This window comes from Camelina sativa, chromosome 13 (genome assembly GCF_030686135.1).
Source record: "Camelina sativa cultivar CO46 ecotype springtype chromosome 13, ASM3068613v1".
NCBI lineage: Eukaryota > Viridiplantae > Streptophyta > Magnoliopsida > Brassicales > Brassicaceae > Camelina > Camelina sativa.
This window is the reverse complement of record NC_141892.1, coordinates 24,680,091-24,702,743: the sequence shown is the minus strand read 5'-3', so window position 1 is coordinate 24,702,743 and position 22,653 is coordinate 24,680,091. Positions and strand designations below refer to the sequence as shown.

The following is a 22,653-nucleotide window of genomic DNA, read 5'->3' as shown; positions in this document are numbered from 1 at the left end:
CTACTCCATATGTAATAGTATATGCTTATATTCGTCACTATATATAAAACTAATGCAATTTTTAGAAAAAAAAAATTGTTTTTTTAGATAGAATTTTTAAGTTTTATATGCTTTTTTACAAGTTAATGATGATAAATTATAAACTTCAAAAAGAAAATTGAAGATTAGTAATTTAGAGTTTTAAAACAATTGTTAATCTCAAAAGTTACTCTAAAAATCCTATGGGTGTGGAGGGTTCAGAGACCTAGTTATTTAGAGAATTATAAGCAATTTTAAATATAGCTATTTTTTACTAAAGTTTAAATTATCTATATCTAATAGTTTAGAACATGATGCATATAGCTTATTTTCTATGAATTTAGTACATACCAATCCTTATACAGTATCTTCCAAATGATTGATTCTTAATCTAAGTTCCTAAAGTACTATTGTAAGTTTACCTATAATTTTTTCTTTCTTCACAACGTTTTAATTTAGAACATACAAAGAATAACTAAGGCTGTACTATTGCTTTGCACAATAAAAAAAAAAAAAAAAAAAAGCCTGTACTATTGCAAGTTAACATATAATTTTTTCTTTCTAATTCATAACGCTTTACCGCTTGACGTTGTCATTTACTCATTAATAGAGCTTATGTACATACTACATATTGTATAGTTTTATTCATAAAAAAAACCCATTAAAAGATTCGTCACTTTAGAATCTCAGTTAAAAACATTGATTAATTAACTTTTGAAATCTAAGTCTTTGTTTTTTTAATCGTCATATAGTCTCATACATTGTTAATTAGGTTGTGAGTTGTGACAGCTTGGTTTTTTCCTTGTCCTTAAGTCTTCGTACTAACATTTTGTTAGGTTTTGAATTTCCCAAAATATATATTTATCGATTAAATTTTCAAGTCAATAAAGAAAAAAATTGAGAAGTCAATGAACAAACTGCCATGTGAAAACGCCACTTGAACAACTTTGTTTTTTTTTTTTTACTTTTATCTTTTACTGTCTATTTGTAGACGAGATAACAATGAAAACATTAGATTATATTTGAACTTCTAGATGTGAACGAAATGAAAAAGAAAGCATTGACTGACCTAACAAACATGTAAGGAGGGAAAAAAAAGCTGGTAACGTAAGAAAAAAGCTTATTAGTTTTGGGAGTATTAGCTAAACAACAGAAAGTTATTGTATTATAATACTAATATATTAAAAAAAATCTTTTAACAACATGCATTTACAAGTTTTAAATCCGGTTGATGATGATACACTTGTAGTTTTAGCTTAGGAAATTGCAAAAGAATTAAGAAGAGTTAATTATTGAATGAAATTAGTGAAGATTCAAAGAGTATAACACCCAAATTCTCAAGGGCCACCTGTACTTTGTTTGAACTTTAATAGTATGATACTTCTTTGCTTTGTTTTTGTTTTCTTACTTTCCGATCCATATATACATTACACAATAATGCAACTGCAAATTAAACAATAATGGAAGAAAGCAACAATAAGGGTCATAGTATCTTTGAATTGTTTGTACGTAATTAATCTAGCTATATCAGAATGGATTACACTGGATACTCTTTTTTTTAAAACCACTTCACTATTTCATTGGTGATTTTCTATTTTGTGATGATTAATTGGTTCGTACGTAGCTACCAAAAAAAAAAAAAAAAGAAGAGTCTAAGCAACAGAGAAGTACACCATCCCAAACATATATATCAACAACAATAAAGATGCGAAATACAATTTTAATTCCCTGCTAAAATGTACTTTGTTTCTGCAGTTACAGAGTGTGTGGAATAGAGTGAGATGCAAAGACCAAATCATCATGACATTACGTTACAAAGTTTTCAATTACATGACTAGTTAATGTATATGTTATCCAATTAATATATATGCTATAGTAATACATTTCGAGTAATACTTGTCAATAATAAGTTGATTATCATTGGAAACCTTTATATAGATTAGAGAGATTTGCATTGACCGGTCATCTAATAGCCACAAGGATTCATCATGATCAATACAAGAAAGGTTTAAACTAAGAAAACCTTAATGATATATATGTATATGTGTGTTGCAACTTGCACGAGTTTCTAATCTCTCTCTATGTATGTAGTTACCAAATGTATAAAGAAGAGAGGTGGTTTGTTTAATTTATTGTAATATGAATAATTGAATCCGATGAGTTTTGTAATTTCCCGTGGAATCCAAAGCTTCGACATACATACATATAGTAAAGATTAGATGTTGATAACGGACATTGCAAGTAATTGATAGTTAATTGTGAAATTGACTAATGGAGAAGGGGTTGATAAATTCAAGATTATTAGTTTATCTTTTGTCGTTAACAACTTTGATTATATCTATTTTAGACATAATCCATGGATTTATGTATAGTTTTCTCTCTAAACTTCGTATGACTCAAAACTGCAATATATATACTTGTGTCATGTGTGTACATATAATTATAAAGCATGGGAGGAGCTTTTTTCTTTTAATTTACCCATTTAATAATATGAAAAATAACAAAAGATAAAAAGGAGAGCAGACGAATATTTAGAAGAAGCCTCAGTGACTTTATGAGCTCACTTCTTTGCCTTGGGGTGCCTTGCTTCAACATTGCGCCATCTTTTTATATATATATGGTTTTTATGTTTATACTATTTGCTCATCTTTCTATGCAAAATATCATAGGTAAAACTATTTGTAAATACACTAATTGTAGCAGGATATATAAATTTCAAATATTCCGAACTATGATCTGAATATGAGTAGTTTCATTTTAAATCCAAATGATCATACTCCAGATAAATACCTTGAAATTTTTTAAAATTTGTGATCCATTAATTAATGTGTCTATTACATCTTTCAATTTGTCTTCAGCTTTTTTTATAAAGTATGCACACCAAAATTAAAAAGAATTTCATTCAAGGAACTTACAAAAAAAAAATTAGTTTTTAAATTTGATGTTTATGGAATACAAGGGGCGTGCTTCTTAGGGCATCTCCAACCCACCTTTATATTTATTTTTTTACTCTATTTTAGAGTAAAATATACTGCAACTCATCTCTATTTCTACCTCTATAATAAAAATCTCTATTTTTTTTTTTTTTTGAATGAATGTGAAAATATATTCAAAACAAAAAAAAGTTCCTTTTTACAATAAATGTGTCCTTGAATCAAAAGAATTATGCAAATTGCCTACAAATTTTTAAAAAATTGGAATAAAGTAAAAGAGGAGAATGAGTCAATGTCGAGTTGCAAGCCATAGTTGCAGGCCATCAGCATACTTGGTCGTGTGTTGCTGCAGTGAAAGGAGCTTGTTACGGACCAGTCTATCCAAGAACTTGGTTAATTGCGCAGAGGAGGTAGACTTATCCCCATGATGTCGCCGGTTACGCTCCAACCAAATCGAGTGAACAGCGGCTTGGAAGATAAGGCGTAGAAGGAAACACGTTGTACCTGTGATCGTGGCACTCGAAAGGAGAGACAGAATCTGAGTGAAACAGGTTGAGTAACAGTGGCCAAAGAGTTGGCGGGTGAGGTTTTCCGATACTCGAACCGAATAAGGGCAAGCAAAGAAAAGATGACCAAGGGTCTCGACTAGCGCCTGACAGAACACACACGAGGGATTCAAACCGCGGTTCCAAGATAGCATGCGTTTTCCGGTAGTAAGCCGGTGCCGCGCAGCAAGCCAGAGCATGAAAGAATACTTTGGAACAGAGTCAGCAAACCAAACACATGGATACCAACCCACTGTTGAAACCACTCGCCTTAGTTGTAGCCATGTCTCTGAAGTTGAAAACCGAGGCATGTATGTCCCATTAGACTGTCGCCACAGAGCATTTTCACCTTGGGCACGCTGTCCCCGACCTCTGAGCTCACCAATCTCCAACTCAATATTGTTGAGCAAAGCAGAGCGGTGACGACGACCCCGGTGAGACTGAAGAACTGACGCAACTGTAGCAGTGGAAAGAATGCCAAGAGTAATGAACCCCTGGTCCCCTAGGAGATCGTAAAGACAACCAAGAGAGCACCAAGTGTCATACCAAAACGATGTGTGAAGACCGTTCTGAACATCCATCATGTGAAAAGGCTTTGCCAAGGGTCTGTACTTGAGTAATTTCTTCCATATCCACGAGCCCAAGGTTGTGGATTCCCTGACTGACCAAAAGGAAGATGAACGCAGGAGCTCCCTCTTGATCTAGTTGACCCAAAGAGAGTTCGAAGCTGAGACTATCCGCCAAATTAATTTAAAACAGCTAACCTTGTTGACCTCAACAATAGACTTCAAACCCAGACCACCTTCAGACTTAGGCTTACACACATCCTCCCAAGCAAGTTTATTTTTTCTTCCATTGAGATCCGGTCCAGACCAAAGAAATGCTGCACAAAGGCGTTCAATCTCATGAACACAAGCACTGGGCAGCCTGAAAGCTGAAATCCAAAAATTAGTGAGACTCGCAATCACCGAGCTGAGCAACTGTAACCGTCCTGCAAAGGATAAAAATCTATGCTTCCAAGAACCAATGCGGGCCTTTATCTTTTCTATCAATGGAAGGCAATCATGAATAGTCATTCGCCTAAAGAGCCAGATGCGAAGGGAAACTGAGCCAGGAGCTCTGCACGAGAGGAATTTGAGACTCCGGCCAGGAACAAAGTCGACTTCTCTAGACTAATAGTAAGCCCGGACATCGCCGCAAAATCTTTGAAAACCTCGAGTATGCCTGCTAAGGAGGAAGCTTGCCCATCTGAGAAAACCATGATGTCGTCCGCAAAGCAAAGATGTGTAAGTTGTAGGTGCCTACAACGAGGATGATAACCAAACTGACGATTCACAGCAGCCTGGTCAAGAAGAGAGGACAAGACATTCATGCAAATCATGAAGATGTAAGGCGAGAGAGAACAACCTTACCGTAAACCCCTCTCACTATTGAAATAACCAGTCAGTTCACCATTGATTTGGACTGAAAAAGAAGTCGTGGATACGCACAAACGAATCCAATGAATGAACTGTTCCGGGAGATTTAAAGCCTCCAACACATTGAACAGGAAAGGCCATTGCACTGAATCGAAAGCTTTTGAAATATCATGGCACAGCGAGGAGAGAGGTCATCCCGGTGATAATCCTTAACTATTTCTGTTGCAAGAAGCAGGTTCTCCATTAACACCTGGTCCTTGATGAAGGCAGATTGGTTTGGAGCAATAAAACCTCGTAATATGGATTTGAGACGGTTTGCAAGGAGCTTCGAGATGATCTTGTACAAGACATTGCAACAGGAGATAGGCTTACACACTCTCTCTCATCGTGTATGGGCTGAAGATTCAGCAGCAACATCCTGAGGAGAAGGGTGAGAAAAAGAGGCAAGCTGTTTTGCACAAAGATCCGCATAGGCTTCTGAGGACTGGCGGGAAATGTCAGAGAGCGTATTTCGACTTATCTCATGAATCAAAGGTTTTAGCTGTTTCATCTTCTTACTCAAAAAGAACAGTGAAGAGGTGGAATGATATAGACTAGGAGTTTCATGCCAAAACCGTTCAACACGCGGCAAGAACTCTGGCTGGAAAGACATCAGGTTAGTGAACTTGAAAGGCCCTCGCCTTCGCTGAATGTCAGATGATAAGTTTATCTTGCCCCGGAGGTGGTTAGAGCATCCACCCGCTTCCATCACATAGTAAGAGGTTAGGAAAACAACAGACCAATGAACATTATGAAGGACTCTGTCCAACTTTTTGCAAATCAGGCCAGATTCTTGATTATTAGACCAAGTAAACGTCGGGCCGAGACCCCGAAGCTCCAGTAAAGAACAGTAGCGACATACGTCCTGGAAATCTTGCATCCCAGAAGAGACAGTAGGCATAACAACAGAGTTAGAATGCTCCTCAACATCGAGTGTCTCATTAAAATCTCCGCATTGTATCCATGGCATGCCTCGTAAGGTGGCAAGGTCATGTTGCTGCTTCAAATCCCGCCAGAGCTCTTTTCGTTCCTCAGAAGTGTTTCTAGCATAGAAAAACAAACACCAAAATTCATCTGTAACTCCACTTAGTTGAACCGAACACGTTATTAATTACCCACTTTTAAAAACGACTTGTAGTTTGGTATGCTGACTCCAGACAACTCAGATTCTGCCCAACCTACTGAACTCATAATTAGAGACCAAATTCCAATTACCAATAGCATGTTTCAGCACCTTACCTACATGAGGCTCCTTAACTTTCGTTTCCAAAATACAGCCAAACTGAAAATTGTTCTTCCTAACCCAATCCCTAATAACATCCTGCTTATTTAACTTATTCAAACCTCGGATATTTCAGAAGAAACCCGACATTATCGTCTTTTTTGAGTGTTCTTTCTGCTGAGACCGTTCGGGATAGAGTCCTTTACTGGCTTAGAAGAAGTGGACAAGAATTTATGAGCCTGCTTCGATGACCGGGGCAACTGCACACGCACACCAGAGTCGGACGCAGCTTGCTGGCGAACAGAGTAAATGACAGTCTTCTTTTCTGCTTCAGAGACCTGTGGGATATCAAATTTTTCAACATCCGCTTGATCAGTCTCTGTCGCTATCTCACCCTCCTCACTATCAGTATGGCTAAGAGCGGCGTAACGAGAAGGAGAAGCGATCTCCTGGTCAAACACCAACTGTTTTTTCGCACTATTTGTAGTTGTACCGCCTGAGCCTGTTACTTCTGTCCATTCCCCTTCATCTGCAGAAAGTATTGGACCTAGTAATTTGACGCGGTCCTCTGAATGGCTTGTCACTGTAGTAGTAGGTACAATAGCAGCAGAGCAGGAAGGAACCGACTCTGTTGCATCAACTGAGACAACCGATACGCTTTTGGGGGCTGGTGGGGGGCTTGATCGAGGGGGGGACCTCCCCAACTTAGCCAGACAACCATCATCCGAGTGACCCCACTTCCTGCACTGCCCACACCGGGATGGCAACCAAGGGTATTCATAGTGGACACAACAATCCTCTCCCCGAACTGTAAAAAAATAAGTTTTTGGCAGCTCCTTCATCAGATCAACCTCAACAAATATTTTAGCCTCATCAAAACAAGTAACGAGTTCAGTGTCCGGATGCAATCTCTTAGGCTCTCCCACAGGGCTCGCAAGAAAACTAAGACCATTCCACGAAAACATAGAATGAGGAACATTCTTCAACGTGACCCACAACGGCATGGTACGAATCTCAGGCTGCGCCTCTCCCACAATCGGCGTCCATTTGGAAACAACCATGGGTAAAGCACAGATGTTCCACATACCTCTTCTTAGCGCACGTAGACGAGCTGACGCATTACGAATCCTAAACTTAACAGTGGTTTCATTGACCGCATACACATCAATCTTGATATTTTTATCCCCCAAATTCCAGATCTTATTCACAATAACATGGATCTTAGCGACATGGGGAGCCGCAGAGGGAAACCGACCAACGAGGAAGTCTTCCCACAAAGGAACTGAGTCAATGAGGATTGCATCTGGCACTGCCATTGTGGCCTTGCCATCCACTACCGAGACTTCAACATCAAATTTAGAAAGGCTAGGCCTACTACCAACAACATTAGCATAAGATTTTGAACTCGGATTTGGTTCCTCCCGTGATGGACTGGAGCCGGGAGCGCTGGCGCCACTGGAAACCTCCTCCGTCATGGAAAAACCCTTGGCGGCTGGCCGCCAAACGCTCAATGCGTAGTATTACAGACAAGAAGACCTAATCGCCTATCGAGTCGCCTCCTGCTGACGTGGCAATTGTTAAAGATCTCTATTTTTTCCTCTATATATAGAGGAACTCTATTTTTTTCTCTATAATAGAGTTGAACTTTTTTATTTATAAAATGGTTGTTGAAATTTTAACACTTTTATATTTATGATCAAAATAAATAAAATATATATTTAAATAGTTTAATAATAATTTAATGAAGTGGAGGTTTTGTATTGAACAACATAATACTGAAAGTTTGTAGTAAGATTCAATTCTCATTTCAGATAAACAAAAATAACAGTCCAGATTTGATTTGGTACAGAAGCATTACTCTTATTTTATATGATGCAATGTATTTCTTTTAATAAATGTGATATTTAAATAATATTTATGAATGTTAAAAATTTAAATAATATCATAATTTTATGAAAGTTTTACAAATACTAAAATAAATGGGTTAGTTTGCAACTTTTATAAATAAAAAGTATTAATAGTAAAATTAAAAAAGAATTTCTACGGAATATTCTTTTTTAGAGGTAAAAATAGGGAGAACCAAGATGGTCTTAGTAAGATTTTCACATAAACCTATTGTTTTTGTTCTTTTCTTTAATGACTTAATGCAGAATAAAAATCAAATTTACTTATGACTTAGCGAAATGCTAGTGTCGATATGTGAATTAAGTCCAAGTAAAACAATAAAACTATAAATATCTAAATTATGATACACAATCTTACTTTAAAAGGTCTGCGTCTGAGATACTATGATGCATTGTTGGAAAGAGGACAAGAAAGATAGGATGCATTGGATAAAGGGAAAGCCTCAAAGCACTCCGCAATTTTTTTTTTTTTTTTCATTTCTTTTAAAGTTTTGTAAGTATAACATTACTGTGTTCCTTTTCCGTGAAAAAAACTATTTAAAAAGAACGTTCGAATGGTATGCTTTTTTTAACCATTACCAAAATAGAGCCGACCAAAAAAAAGTCATTATAATTCGAAACATGAAGAATATTTATAAACCATTTTAGTTGGTATAAAACGAATTTTTCAATAGTATTATTACTTTACAATTTTTTTTTTTCTGATTGTTTGTTTTAGTATCAATTATGTCGATCAAATTAAAAGCACTAGTCTCGTACGCTCTTGTTTGTATGTAATAAACGCAATAGCTATATGCAAGTTTAATTTGCAGCCAACTCTAAAACATATGAATACAAAAAATAACATTTTTTCAAAAAAACTTTAATAAATATTATTCCCTCTGTCTCACAAAAATTGATGTTTTGGGATATTTTTTTGTCTCACAAAAATTGATGTTTTGGGATATTTTTTTGTCTCACAAAAATTGATGTTTTGTAAAGTTCAAAAAGTAATCATCGAAAATATTTAAATTTTTTGAATTGTTATTGGTTATATTTTCTCTCTTTACCAAAAAATAATTATAAATTAATTTATAAATAAAAACTAAAAATTTTCTTAATATTTGTGAGAGACAGCGATAAACGGTAACACTATTTGTTACTTATTGTTATTAGGATGCATTTATTATATTGGACCTAAACACGAGACATTAAACATAATAAATGGGTCAAAAAGCTTATGAATGTTTTTCTCCATAATACATTTCCATATATCATCTTGTTATGAGAACTATACGTGTATATTATATATATATATATATACATGATATATTTGCAAGTAAGTACGAACTTTGTGATCATGAAAGACACTATAATTTTATAAATATATGATTAAATGTGGAGTATTAAATCTAATACAGCTAGTGATAGTGAAAGATTCAAGGCAAGAATTGCACCGGATATGAGGGAGATTTTCATATTTACGTACCTAATTAATAATTAGAAACTGATTAGGCGATTCACAAAGAAAATAATGTATTGGGGATCATCTATTTGAAATGAACTAAGAATAAACAAAACGAAAAGAGAGAAAAGCAAAGAGACACACATGCAAGCACGTGATGAGTGCATGTCTCGCAGAGTCTCACGCCATGCACAACATTTCATCATATCATCTTAATTTGCTTCGTTGACTCCCTCTGTCTCTCTATACCTTTTCCCATCAATACTCCTATCCTACTATCTTTTAAATTTCATGGGCTGATGCCCACTAAGGTAAAATTATCTTTTTTTTTTCTTAGCCACTATGGTTTAATTATCTAGCTAGATTTATTTTACATAACTAAGAAATTGTAAGAACTAGATGAGTACATGTGTATACACATACACTCAAAAATCTTTTATTTTTTCACATCTGAAGTGTAGATATATTAGAGATAACCGCCCTTTATAAGCAACCTTGCAATATGGCAATGGCTAAGGCTAAGATATGTAAACAATAACATATTGGTTAAGCAAGAGAATGATCTTCTGCTATGTAAGGTAACAATACCCAAGCCATGACGCAAAAACCATGCACATCCTCCTAGACTGTTATGTTGAGTTTACGAAACAACAATTGAGAGAAATGTGTTACATCTGAACTAACTCAATACCGGAGGCTTGGATAGATAGAGAGAAACCATTGAGATTATAGGCTCTAATAGATAGCTGCTAATAACCCATTAAGTTTCTTTATTGGGCCGTGAAAGCCCATTAATACGCACCATTATCAAGAAATCCAAAATCTGAAAGGATGTGGCTATGTGGAAGCAGAGGCTGGCGCGTGCCTTATCTGCTTCTCTCTCTTCAGTGGTCTTAAATCTCTCTGTGTGATCCCACTTGTCATCCTCCTCCACAACATCAAAACCTCCGGACCGAAACCCTTTTATCATTTTTTGGCTAAAGCTTTCGATGAATACATCAATGGCGTCCTCCTCCGTTTCCCCTGCTACTCAGGTTTTCATTCTTTGATCACTCGAATCGAAACAATCGGGAGAAATTACGAGTTTTAGGGATGATCTAGAGTGATGGGTTTTTAAAAGATTTGTTTTTTTTTTTTTTTTTGGGGTGCAGCTTGGTTCGAGCAGAAGCGCTTTGATGGCGGCGATGTCGCGTGGGTTGTTCGTGAAGCCAACGAGGACGAATCATCAAATGGTAAGAAAGGAGAAGACTGGATTGAGAATTGCTTGTCAAGCGTCGAGTATTCCAGCAGACAGAGTTCCAGATATGGAAAAGAGAAAGCTTTTGAATCTTCTTCTTGTTGGAGCTCTTTCTCTCCCTACTGGCTACATGCTTGTCCCTTACGGTTCCTTCTTTGTTCCTCCTGGGTGAGTTACTCTCTTCCTCGATTTGGTTCTCGATGCTTTCTTTTGGAACATTTATATTGCATCACTATGAGTCTTTGTTATTATTATGTTTTGTTTTGGTAAAGTTTACAAATTTTAGTATATCTTTTGATCATTGATTGCATTAGGTTGAAAATCTAGAGACTCTTTGTATTGTGGTGAAGTTTGAATTTGCTTTTGTATGTTGCTAGCTTTTGGTTCAATCCAATATGTAGCTATGAATCACTAGATGACTTCTTTGGTGTTACTGAAATGTCAGGGCAATGAAATTTTATAGAGAGTTTCTTTTAATTCATTGTTCTTGATTCCAATCTCTACGTTTCTTTGAAAAATGTAGTACTGGAGGTGGAGGTGGTGGTACTCCAGCCAAGGATGCACTTGGAAACGATGTACTTGCAACGGAATGGCTTAAGACTCATGGTCCCGGTGATCGAACCCTCACCCAAGGATTAAAGGTAAAAAAATATAATGTATCCATTAATCGAATTCAAAATATTCCGTGAAGGTCTGTACGAATTTTTTTATAAATACAAAATTGAAAATTCGTCCTAGAGTCGCTCCACCGACTGGAACACTTAGAGACGATTTTTAGATTTTTTTTATTTAATATAATATTTCCACTCTCTCAATAAAAGTTATTGCATCTCAATGGGTGTGGATTTTGCGTTCTAGGGAGATCCGACTTACCTAGTTGTGGAGAACGACAAGACTCTAGCCACATACGGTATCAATGCAGTGTGCACTCATCTTGGATGTGTTGTGCCATGGAACAAAGCTGAGAACAAGTTTCTATGTCCTTGCCATGGTTCCCAATACAACGCCCAAGGCAGAGTCGTTAGAGGTCCAGCGCCGTTGGTAAGTCAAATGAATCAAATTCAATTCTGTGTATCTCTAAAGTGAACCTTCTAACTTAACTTCTTTTAATGGAACAGTCGCTAGCGTTGGCTCACGCGGACATAGATGATACTGGGAAGGTTCTTTTTGTTCCATGGGTGGAAACTGACTTCAGGACCGGTGATGCTCCATGGTGGTCTTAAGTTAAGACTCTTCAACAAATCTTCGACAAGAGAAGAAGAAAGATTTGGTCTTTTTGTGTAAGACTTGTTCGGATGTTCTTATAATGTTAAAGCTGTCTGTAATCATACATTTCTTGGCAGTACTCTGTGAATTCTTGCCTCTTATATGAAATATTATGTTCAGTCACTTCCCCAAGTTTCTTGTTTAATTTCACTTTTTCTTTTTTACTCAAAACATATTACACTTATATCAATACTACTGGAAACACAAGAGTTGTTGCTCCTCGGCCTCAATACATGACTTAAGTCATTACAAGAGAACTACAGCAAAAGACAGAATTTCATTTTTTTTAAGAGTCACTTTGGGTGCAATATAATGTTTGTTAACGACAATGAGATAACTTTTCAGATATATAAACACTTGACTGTATAATTAAGTAAAAGCCCGTATGGCTCAGTGGTAGAGCGTCAGTCTTGTAAACTAAAGGTCCGTAGTTCAATCCTGCGTGTGGGCACTTTTTATATCCATTGCATTATTATGTCTTGACTCAATTTTTCTCACCATTCTCTTTGCTATAATTTTTTTTTTTTAATTGTTCATAACACATGGGATGCTTAAATTGAGAATATGAACATATATCATTAAACCGGGGGAATTAATAAATGATTATTTTTTTGTTGAAAAATCTTATTTTGTATAAATATACTCAAAAGACTTCACATAGTTGGGACAGTATCACATAGTGAGTGGCTCACCACTCCAAAGTCCAAAGGATTTGGTCTTTTGCCGGCTGTTTGGGTAAGTAAAAAGTATTTAGAGCTATGATAAATTATAATAGTACCATGGTTCGAAATTGATGTTTAGGATCTTTGTTTGTTCGGCTATGAAAAACGTTTCTAAATTTAATTACTTAGACTATTTAATGATAAATATGAATTAACTAAAAATACAATTTTATTGAACCGATCAACTTTTTTACAAGACTTCGATGGTACAAATGCCACAAGGCTCCTTTAAAAGAAGCAACATTTCCTCTCAACCAACAATAAGACAAATCTCTCTCTATCTCTCCTATTTTAGTCTGTATTTACATGTTATTACCTCGAGCTTTTGGCTAAGATTTTTCACTAATTCTCTTGAACATTCTCCTTAGTTTCTGAAACTACCCTCATCGGGTCTCCAAGAGGCCAAGAAAAGACCTCTTTCTCGGCTTCTCGGAGTCTCATCATTATCTTTTGTTCCACATTTTCTTCCTCCACACGCAACCTCCAAAACAAAAAATCCCTAAATTTTTTTTTTTAAAAACAAATGGATTCCACGGAGATAAAACGTGTGTTCCAAATGTTCGACAAGGACGGAGACGGAAAGATCACTACAAAGGAGCTCAGCGAGTCATTAAAGAACCTCGGGATCATGATACCCGAAAGCGAGCTAACGCAGATTATCCAAAAGATCGATGTTAATGGTGACGGTTGTGTTGACATCGAAGAGTTTGGAGAGCTTTACAAGACGATAATGGTGGGAGACGAGGACGAGGTAGGAGAAGAAGATATGAAGGAAGCGTTCAACGTGTTTGATCGGAACGGAGACGGGTTTATCACGGTGGAAGAATTGAAAGCGGTTCTATCTTCCTTGGGACTCAAGCAAGGTAAGACCTTGGAGGAATGTAGGAAGATGATAATGCAAGTGGACGTTGACGGTGATGGTAGGGTTAATTACATGGAGTTTAGACAAATGATGAAAAAGGGTCGCTTTTTTAGCTCAGTGAGCTGATATTAACTTTTCATTTCTTTTTTTTCCTTTCTTTTTGTTTTTAATTTTTTGTTAATTTATTTAACCATTGCGGTCTAGAAGGAAAATCATAAACGAAATATATCATTGTGATGAGTGATGATGCTTTCTCCAACATTAAATTTGTTTATATTCAGAAACAACGTTTGATACAATATAACGATTGATGAGTATGCATTATGTAGAAATTCATATAAGATAGGATTCAATCAATACGTCTAGAGTCTGCCCGTTTACAGGGGTCTTAACAAAAGTGTAACGGGATTTAAAGTTTTGAGCCTAGAACAATGTTGGAATTACCTTTATTGGACGATACTAATTGGTATTACAATTTTCGTATCGCCGTCACGTTTGTTTTCATCGGGCAAACTCGCTAGTTATTGAACTTAATTATTAACCACTAAAATAGAGAACAATTCACTGTTACTGTTAAGAGAAACTGCAACTCAACTGAAATCCAAATTACAAACACCAAATTGAATCGTCGTTCTTAGAATCCAAGTTCCATGTGATAGAGCCTAGAAGAAGAATCAGCTCTAACAACAATGAAACAAACCCTAAAGAGTTTACAGAGAGAATTGGAGAAGAAGAAGATTACCAAACTTTTACAATTTTCCGATATGATTCCGCAATCTAATCTCTGCTTCCTTTATAAGCCACTTCTTCTGTTGTAAGACAAAGCAATCGTAACCATTGCTTTCTCATTCAATCTCCACCCTACACGTATCTCTTATTGAACTCTCTCTTTTACTGTATCAGTTACTTAGTCCATAATTTGATATGTTTTGGTGCAAGGTTAACAGTACTTAAACTATTACATCAAGGGCACACTTAACAAAGGATGATTCTCAATTGTAATTGTACGATTAAGACCAATTGGATTTCCCAATTTAGAAAACAAAGCCTCAGTAAGAATCCATAAATCTTCTTAGAAATTGCAGTTTCTGCCAAGGGGTTCTCCCTGAAAACAGGGTCTCAGCTCCACTGCACCTCGTCAATTGGATTATATCCTCATCGGCAACCAATTTGAAATTCATATACCAAAGGTTTCAATTGTTTCGGTTCAGGTTTCAATTGTTTCGGTTCAAGGTTGAAAATACTTAGCTATTGGAACACGGGCACACTCAAAACATAATATTCTCCCCATTGTAATGGATCAGTTACACCAATTAGATACCCCAATAGCATAGAATCGTAATTAAGATCACCAAACACTAAAACAATTAACCAAAAAAAAACCAAAAACAAAGATATAGAAAACAAAGCCTCAGTAAGAATCCATATAGCTTCATGGAAATTACAGTTTCTGCCAAGGGGTTCTCCCTGAAAACAGGGTCTCAGCTCCACTGCACCTCGCTAATTAGATTATATCATCATAGGCAACAATATAAAAAGAACATAAAGAAAAACAAAACATAAAAAGCTCAGATTAATATACAGCTTCTTCTATCAAGAATTTTCTGAAGCAGAACTGGCGTAAAGCTGTTAGATTTGATCATCAGTGCTCTCTCCTCAAAACAAATATCATCAAGATATAAACAAAAACACATAAATCAAGATAAATCACGTTAAGAGGCTCATATTAAGAAATTCAACCATTGTTTACCGTATATACTTCATAGACCTAAATCTCAGAAGCGCGGATAATTTTGTAATCATAGCCCCCAATAAGAACTAATAAAACCCCAAACAAATAACGAATCAAAATATATATAGACATTACTTTGACACAGTTAAGCCGGATTCAAAAAAAACAAGACAGAACTGCAACACGAATGACATCAATCTAGCAGGAGCTTTGGGGCTTATGTCTTCATGTAATTATATTACTCAGAGTAGCCCGGGGGCTCCTGCGAAATCGTAATCATAAAAATCAATAAACCTATATCTAAGTTAATTAAAAACACTGAAGAACCCTAATTTACAATGGATCGTGAGAGGTTGTGAATGATTTGATTAGGTTTCAACGACGCGGCTGTTATATAGAGGTTTCGTTTTCAAAACCCTTAGCCCTAAAACACCGTCTCCGAAAAGTCGAATTTACCCCCGCTTATTGACTTTCCTTTTTATTGTTGTCGGTTTAATGTTAAAAGTATCTGGGCTTCTGTACAAAAGCCCAGACTCATATTTGAATAGCCGAAAGGTTTGTTACTTAAAATGTCGAAACTATCCTCGCAAATTTGATTGGCCTTATTCGTAATCGGTACAATGTAAACCGATTAACTAAATACTGTGTGTTTGTACTTTTGCAAACCGATTATTAAGTTAAATACTTATAGAGTAGTACTGTATGTGTTTGTACTTTTGTGGTCACAAATTTTATAAAGCAGGGTTGATCAGAGTGCATATCTAAAGAGACACTTGAAACAACCAAGAGTGTGTTTCTCCAACTTTGGTTCATTCCCAAATTCAAGTTTGACAATAATCTCCGGTTTGCAAAGAAAGATTGCCGTTCCTCTTCTAGGTGATAATTAATAAGCTATTGACAATATTGCAAAACACATCATCATCATCATTATTCAACAATTAACATATTTGTACATGACCGGAGACTAACAAAGCCTGTAAGTATTGAGAGAACATCTAAAGATGAAAACACCATCCCAGCTGGAGCAGCAAACGAAATTGCTAAAGAGGCTTTTCATGGTATCGTGATTTAACGTCAATCATACTTAATTTCTCCACTCCTAACAAAATTATGGGAATGATTCTGTTCGCAAGCGAATTCTCCCCATTGGTTCGACTCAATGAGCGGTCAAAGATGTTTTATATGATGGTGTTGGGGTTTAGTTTCACATGTGCCTTGTTCACTGTTTATTGTCAAGCGATCAAACCCGTCTAATATGTCTGATTGCAACGTTTAATTTATTTTTGACCCGAAAAATTCACATTCCTCGTAATTCATATGAGTAAATAGTATGTCCGCAAATGTTTTGCTTGAATTATTGTTTCCAAAATTCTTGTCCCGTATTTTTTCATACATGAATATACCCACACAAAATTCTAATAACCTGATTACTATGGAACTAATTTGAACGATTTCCTAAAATATAATAAATCTGTTGTTTAATTTTTTTTTCTTCTTAATATGTAAATTGGGCCAGTTTGGCAACATGGATATTTGATATGATTTTTTTTAACTCTTAAGTGTATTCCCCAATTAATAGTATAGATTTCCTTCAATTATTGAATGAAATACTCCTTAGTTATACTAATCACAATTAAATGTAAATAATATAGTAAGAGAAGGGAAAATAGTAAAATGGGATATAAAGTGTGAGTATTTTATATAGGACATACCCGGATGTATTTTATTAAGGACAATTCTATTAATTTGGATATTATTAGTTTTTTAAGTAATAGATATGTCCGTAATCGATGGAGCAAGAAAATTACAAAATTGTTTCGTGAGGGGGAAGACTATAATAGGTCATTAGATCCCTTATATAGTTGGTCTTAGTTATGGTATTATATCAGTAGATTTTATAAATTTTAATTAGTCATTAGATCCATATATATCTCAGCTATTGGTATAATATTATTACTTGTTTTCATTTTTATTGGACTGGATTTTCTAAATTTGCAGATTTCTGTAAAAACACTATAACTACATATTTATATATAATGTTTAACTACATAGTTATCCAAATTAAAGTATATATTCATGTCATTTAATTTTAATTGGTGATTATATATTTTTTTGGGCAAATATAGTTATTGTTTTTAGTAAAAGAATAAACATTGTGCAAGTTTCAAACGATCTTCGATTCTTTCACCATTAGAGCTTTATAAAATTATTAGAAAGGTAACATTATTTATATTTCTGAAGATATGATTTTAAATATATATATTTTACATCTCATAATATAGTTATATTATTATATTATAATACATAGTGAAATTAATTTAATTTTGAAAATATGTAGGGAATAATATTTATCAATTTTTGAATAATATTTACCAATTTTAAAATTTATAGGAACAAAATATTGTGTATATAAATAAATTAAACAGCAGTAGCAGTTGACATATATATATATAAATAAATTAAATTAGGTACGGAGCTCTCTGGTGACGACACGCCAGCTTTTTCTCCAGAATGCTTCTCTTTTAATATATAGAGGATTTCTTGGTTTTTTTAAAAAACAAAAAAAATTCCTATCTATTGATTATATTTAATTATCATTTGATTATTCTTAATTCTTACCAAAAAAAATTTGATTATTCTTAATAATACTCTATTTGGTGCAGAAAAATTTAATTACCAGTAGCTTCTTTTTTTTTTGACAACAAAGAGAAGATTAGCTCAAACGAGCCAATACGAAGGGACATTGTTTACATAGGTAGCTAAATGTAAAACTGTGCGAACCCGGCGCGCAAGATTATCTGCTCTACCATTCTGTGAACGAGGAACGTAGACTAAGGAGAAAGACACGAACTCCTCTTTGTCAGCCTGAATGTCCTCCAAATAAGGCGTAAATGCTGGCCACTCGGAAGGCGAAGACACCATCTTCACTAAGTCAGAGCAGTCGGAGAGAAAGACCACAGAGTGATTATCCGCTCCAATCATGCAACGCATAGCCCAAACAAGGGCCTCAATCTCAGCATGAAGAGGGGATAGGCTACGGTAGATGTTTGCAGCTCCCATAGTAGGGCACTCACCCCATGGAGAAGTGCAGAACCATCCGCGCCCTGCAAAACGATCTGTAGATTTCCAAGAACCATCCACAAAACACATATAACTTGTCAAAGACCGAGGGACCCCTACTCTATCACTGCCACAGATAACAGCTGCATTAGTAGTATCCGAAGGTAACACCACATCCTGTGATTGGGCTAGAGTCCATGCTTTCGCCTCATCCTCTGCCAACTGCAAGATTGCTAGCGGGTTTGAATCCAAATTACTGAACAGTTTGTCATTTCGCGCTTTCCAAATATACCACAAAATTCAGGGATATAAGTCCTGTGTGGATACATTCTTAAACGCCATAAAAGGAAATCCATATTCGTGAAAACGGATTCCGTTGGAATCCCCTGCATAAAATATTTGGTGCAGTAGCTTCCTATGCTCTATTTGGTGCAGAAAATATACTATATTAAACATATTATATACCGTGCATACTCTATTTTCCTGAAAATATTTTTTCCTTAATTATTATCGATATCTTTAACGGGAAGGAAAAAAAGAAAAAAAAAAAAAAAAGAGAGCATAGAAAATAATATAATAATTTGCCATTGCCATCTTGTCAAAGTTACTTGTACATGAAGATACGAAACCTATAGGCGAAATTATGCAGGGTTTGGCGGCGACCACTGACCGTGGCTCTCTTACCTATCTAGCTTTCAGGTTCTTTTTTTACTCTCTCTCTCCCTATTAATCTCCCTGCGTTTTCGTTTTCGTTGATTTTGATTTCACGCCTTATTCATATGATCACTACGGATTTCTATATGTTGATTATCACCCTTTGAAGAAAAACTTGTAATCGTCAGGAATTCGAACTTAATTGTCGCATATTAGGTACCAAATCCATGTGGTTTCGATTTATTCCTAATACAGGGAATGAACTCAATTGACCTTGGGGTCTCTATTTTGCATTATCGTGCATCACTAATTATTTTACGTAGAAATTCCTCTTTGCTATTTGTATCATGTGACTCTCTGTTATATCCAGTTTATTTTTGGTTTTCATTTTATTTCTTGAAAATTTTGTAGAGTCCTCTTAGAGAATAATCCTTGCTATGACTTTATAAATAAATAGTGTTTCATATACGTAGATATTGATAGGTTCATGTATTTTTGTGATCATAGTATAATTTCATAAAGCAGGGGTCAGAGCCCATATCTAAAGAAATACGTGAAACCAACAAGAGTTTATTTCTCCAACTTTGGTCCATTCCCCAAATTAAGCTCAAGTCCACAAAGACCGATTGTTCCTCTTTTAGGTATGCTATGTTTTCATATTAGTATTACTGATGAATCTTGATTTTAAAAACTTGTATAACTCTTCACCTTGTAAACTAATTCCCCAAATCTACAGCAAATGCGCATTTGGACTTTGCATCATCATCCAACCAGCTCTTAGGTCATGGTTTGCCACCGTTGGCTGATCTTGGTGCGAGAAGAAACCTGAGACAAAGAAAGCCTGTCACTGTGAAAGCATATTATAAAGATGAAAACATTTCAAGATTCAGATTACCAAAAACCGAAGAGAGACCTGAATGGTTTTGGATGATCATGGCTTGTGTACCTTATTTGATATCCCTCAAAATGTCTGAAATAGGTTTCTACATGAAACCTTTCCTTCAGCGGCACGGCTGCGCCATTGGAGAAACGATCATAAACTTGCTCCCAGGGGCAGCTCAAAACTTGCAACACAAGTTCTTCATGGTGTATTGCGTCTTAGGGTTCGCGTGGGTGGTGAAGAACAGAAACTTGCCTCACTACTTTAGGTATCATATGATTATGGGAATTCTTGTAGAAACAGCAATGCAGATCATATGGAGCACGAGCGAGTTCTTCCCGTTGATTAACTTCAATGGACGGTTGGCGATACATTACCATATGGTGATGGGGTTTAGCTTCTTTTGTGTTCTTCTTGAGTGCTTGCGATGCGCATTGGCTGGAGCCTATCCTCAGATTCCAATCCTTAGCGATGCTGCTTACATCCACACGCGGTTGAATTTGGCAGATTGGCCCGAGCCTTTGAGATTTCTCAAGCATAAACCAAGACGTTCTACTACTTGATAGAGTAGATATAGTAGATACTAGTAACAAGTACTTCTAGACATTTTCACGTTTGGTTTTATATGGTTTTATATTGGTTTAGTAACTACTATTGACCCTCTCTAATTTTAAGCCTCTTCGTTAAAAACAGGCCTAGTTTTGAGATAGATGGGCTTTTAATTGAAAGCCCAGTAAGGTGAAGTACTTCACTTAAACCGACCTAAATAAAAAAATAGCCACCTTTGTCAGAATCAGAGGTGGCTTCATATTTCTTGCACGTAAAGTTTACTCTCTACTCCTCGCCGATTTTGTTTTTTCTGATTTTTGATTTTTTTTTAAAATATATCGAAACCCTAAAGCTCCGAAGGTTCTCGCCGGAGAAAAAAAAATATGCAGGGTTTAGCGGCGACTACCACCAACCGTGGCTCTCTCACCTTCCTCGCTCCCAGGTGACTTTTAATCAACTCATGATTCCATTAATCCTCTTTTCGTTTGATCTCTCTGCGTTTTTTGGTTCTCCCTTCTCCGATTTTGGAGTTCCTCGTTCCTTTGATGATTTGTGTTGCATCGTTTAATTTTTGCTCTGCACTGTTTGAATCGTCAATTCCAATGAAAATTCGAATTAATTTCCCTACGAAGTCTTGAGATTTCGATTTGTTTTGCTGGTGGAGGAATTTGGGATTGGGGTTTATAATGTTAAAGTTTGAGTTTTTTTGTGTCTTTGTTTCTTGCATATGCCCTTTTTAGATGCTCTCACATAGATTTGATGTTGTGGCTTACCTTTTCGTGATCATCATGATGTCTAAACCAGGAACCATAGTCCAATTTTGAAGAATGTTGTGAATCCAAGGGTGAACTTCCCCAATGTTGATTCATCTGCAAAGTTAAGATTTTCAGCAAGCTCAATTTCACAGAAATGTCCCCGAGAGATTGCTCCTCTTAAAGGTATTAATTTGGATTCAGCTCATCATAATCAACTTTACAAAAAAAAAAGACCTCTTTAACCGTTTTATAAGCTTGTCCTGTACCATGATGGCTTTGAGACTTGGGATCTAATTTGTGTTCTTTGTGATTCAACTGATCCCGAATGTTAATTTCCTACAGCAACTGCATCTTTGGACTTTGCAGCAGGAGCAGCAACATCATCCAACCAGCTGTTTGCTCATGGCTTGCCATCATTAGCTCCTGGTTTGAGCAGACACCGGAGACCTATACAGCCTGCAAGAGTGGCCAAAGATGATTTCTTTAAAATCAAACTGCCTAGAATTGCAGAGAGACCTGAATGGTGGTGGAGGACATTGGCTTGTGTTCCTTATCTGATATCCCTCCAAATATCTGATGTTGGGTTCTACCTCCAACCGTTTCTTGAAAAGTATGACACAATTGGAGACATGATATATTTCATCCCTGGAGCGATAAACAGATGGCCGACCTGGTTCTTCATGGTCTACTGCTACTTGGGTTATATGTGGGTGGTGAAGAACAAAGAGCTGCCTCATTACTTGAGGTTTCACATGATGATGGGTATGCTTCTTGAAACAGCTCTTCAGGTCATATGGTGCACGAGCAATTTCTTCCCGCTGATTCATTTCAAAGGAAAGTTTGGGATGTATTATTGGATGGTCGTCGGATTCACCTACATATGTCTGCTTCTTGAATGCATACGGTGCGCTCTTGCTGGTGTCTATGCTCAGATTCCTTTCATGACCGATGCTGCTTCCATTCACACCCTCTTCAACTTGGGAGGTTTTCAGAGACCACTCAGGTGAGAAAGGTGAAAAGCTGGTCCTTTTGGTGTTACATACTTGGAATAGGAACAAGTCTTATTCTTTTTCTCCATAGAAGGTTTTTGTGTCTTATCGAGTCAGTCTTATGTGAAATCATTTAGCTTAGTGTCAGTGTCCATGTGTAAAACAGAACTCTCTTACGAGAGTAGCTTGAATCAATGATTTTACAGCAGAATAATCTTGTGGTTGGACTTGTCCGTGATTTTAATGTATGTCTAGTTTGGTTAATCTAGAAATCTTATTAGTTAAAAGTTACAAGAAAGCTGGAATATGCAGATACAAATTCAGCTCTATCTTAATGAATTCACAGGTTTGGTTGGTTTACAAATTTAAGTAGGCTTTTGTTCTTGTTTTCTTCAATCCTAAGCCTATTAGACAAATTGGTACA

General features: G+C 36.0%; 5 protein-coding genes, 4 non-coding genes and 1 pseudogene across 9 annotated transcripts; 5 read left to right on the top strand and 5 right to left on the bottom strand.

Moving 5' to 3' along the window:
- Positions 1 to 5,296: 5,296 nt before the first annotated feature.
- LOC147929977 (uncharacterized) lies at positions 5,297 to 7,650 on the bottom strand. The gene is made up of 3 exons (XM_087480809.1): positions 6,382 to 7,650; positions 6,132 to 6,274; positions 5,297 to 5,996 (listed from the first exon to the last, which is right to left on the bottom strand). The coding sequence occupies exons 1-3, from the start codon at positions 7,648 to 7,650 to the stop codon at positions 5,297 to 5,299; spliced, it is 2,112 nt and encodes a 703-aa protein (XP_087336935.1).
- Positions 7,651 to 10,488: 2,838 nt separating this feature from the next.
- Positions 10,489 to 12,149, top strand: LOC147929976 (cytochrome b6-f complex iron-sulfur subunit, chloroplastic-like). The gene is made up of 5 exons (XM_087481570.1): positions 10,489 to 10,557; positions 10,675 to 10,928; positions 11,284 to 11,401; positions 11,619 to 11,801; positions 11,879 to 12,149. Exons 1-5 carry the CDS (start codon positions 10,513 to 10,515, stop codon positions 11,981 to 11,983), a joined length of 705 nt encoding a protein of 234 aa, XP_087337696.1. The 5' UTR covers positions 10,489 to 10,512; the 3' UTR covers positions 11,984 to 12,149.
- Positions 12,150 to 12,405: 256 nt separating this feature from the next.
- On the top strand, positions 12,406 to 12,477 carry TRNAT-UGU (transfer RNA threonine (anticodon UGU)). Its single transcript has one exon. It is a non-coding gene; the product is annotated as a tRNA-Thr (tRNA).
- A 596-nt stretch (positions 12,478 to 13,073) lies between these two features.
- LOC147929974 (calmodulin-like protein 6) lies at positions 13,074 to 13,909 on the top strand. The gene has a single exon (XM_087481571.1). The coding sequence runs from the start codon at positions 13,272 to 13,274 to the stop codon at positions 13,734 to 13,736; it is 465 nt and encodes a 154-aa protein (XP_087337697.1). The 5' UTR covers positions 13,074 to 13,271; the 3' UTR covers positions 13,737 to 13,909.
- Positions 13,910 to 15,171: 1,262 nt separating this feature from the next.
- Positions 15,172 to 15,264, bottom strand: LOC147929973 (small nucleolar RNA Z223). The gene has a single exon (XR_015579129.1). It is a non-coding gene; the product is annotated as a small nucleolar RNA Z223 (small nucleolar RNA).
- A 63-nt stretch (positions 15,265 to 15,327) lies between these two features.
- On the bottom strand, positions 15,328 to 15,418 carry LOC147929972 (small nucleolar RNA U36a). The gene has a single exon (XR_015579107.1). It is a non-coding gene; the product is annotated as a small nucleolar RNA U36a (small nucleolar RNA).
- Positions 15,419 to 15,462: 44 nt separating this feature from the next.
- On the bottom strand, positions 15,463 to 15,610 carry LOC147929971 (small nucleolar RNA snoR134). The gene has a single exon (XR_015579100.1). It is a non-coding gene; the product is annotated as a small nucleolar RNA snoR134 (small nucleolar RNA).
- A 2,450-nt stretch (positions 15,611 to 18,060) lies between these two features.
- On the bottom strand, positions 18,061 to 18,874 carry LOC147929970 (uncharacterized). The gene is made up of 3 exons (XM_087480808.1): positions 18,868 to 18,874; positions 18,730 to 18,788; positions 18,061 to 18,624 (listed from the first exon to the last, which is right to left on the bottom strand). The coding sequence occupies exons 1-3, from the start codon at positions 18,872 to 18,874 to the stop codon at positions 18,061 to 18,063; spliced, it is 630 nt and encodes a 209-aa protein (XP_087336934.1).
- Positions 18,875 to 19,045: 171 nt separating this feature from the next.
- On the top strand, positions 19,046 to 20,499 carry LOC104738478 (protein TIC 20-IV, chloroplastic pseudogene; annotated as a pseudogene).
- On the top strand, positions 19,793 to 22,493 carry LOC147929969 (protein TIC 20-IV, chloroplastic-like). Its single transcript, XM_087481867.1, has 3 exons — positions 19,793 to 20,927; positions 21,290 to 21,423; positions 21,583 to 22,493. Exons 1-3 carry the CDS (start codon positions 20,869 to 20,871, stop codon positions 22,245 to 22,247), a joined length of 858 nt encoding a protein of 285 aa, XP_087337993.1. The 5' UTR covers positions 19,793 to 20,868; the 3' UTR covers positions 22,248 to 22,493.
- Positions 22,494 to 22,653: the final 160 nt, after the last annotated feature.

Coding starts and splice junctions, on each gene's coding strand:
- LOC147929977 (XM_087480809.1), bottom strand. CDS start 7,650: ATGACGGAGGAGGTTTCCAGTGGCGCCAGCGCTCCCGGCTCCAGTCCA. Junction 6,275..6,381: donor TGTCCACTTCTTCTAAGCCA/GTAAAGGACTCT, acceptor TTAAATAAGCAG/GATGTTATTAGGGATTGGGT. Junction 5,997..6,131: donor TCTAATTATGAGTTCAGTAG/GTTGGGCAGAAT, acceptor TTTCTATGCTAG/AAACACTTCTGAGGAACGAA.
- LOC147929976 (XM_087481570.1), top strand. CDS start 10,513: ATGAATACATCAATGGCGTCCTCCTCCGTTTCCCCTGCTACTCAG. Junction 10,558..10,674: donor CCGTTTCCCCTGCTACTCAG/GTTTTCATTCTT, acceptor TTTGGGGTGCAG/CTTGGTTCGAGCAGAAGCGC. Junction 11,402..11,618: donor CCCTCACCCAAGGATTAAAG/GTAAAAAAATAT, acceptor TTTGCGTTCTAG/GGAGATCCGACTTACCTAGT.
- LOC147929974 (XM_087481571.1), top strand. CDS start 13,272: ATGGATTCCACGGAGATAAAACGTGTGTTCCAAATGTTCGACAAGGAC.
- LOC147929970 (XM_087480808.1), bottom strand. Junction 18,625..18,729: donor CTTTTATGGCGTTTAAGAAT/GTATCCACACAG, acceptor GCAATCTTGCAG/TTGGCAGAGGATGAGGCGAA.
- LOC147929969 (XM_087481867.1), top strand. CDS start 20,869: ATGCAGGGTTTAGCGGCGACTACCACCAACCGTGGCTCTCTCACCTTC. Junction 20,928..21,289: donor CTCACCTTCCTCGCTCCCAG/GTGACTTTTAAT, acceptor TGTCTAAACCAG/GAACCATAGTCCAATTTTGA. Junction 21,424..21,582: donor AGAGATTGCTCCTCTTAAAG/GTATTAATTTGG, acceptor AATTTCCTACAG/CAACTGCATCTTTGGACTTT.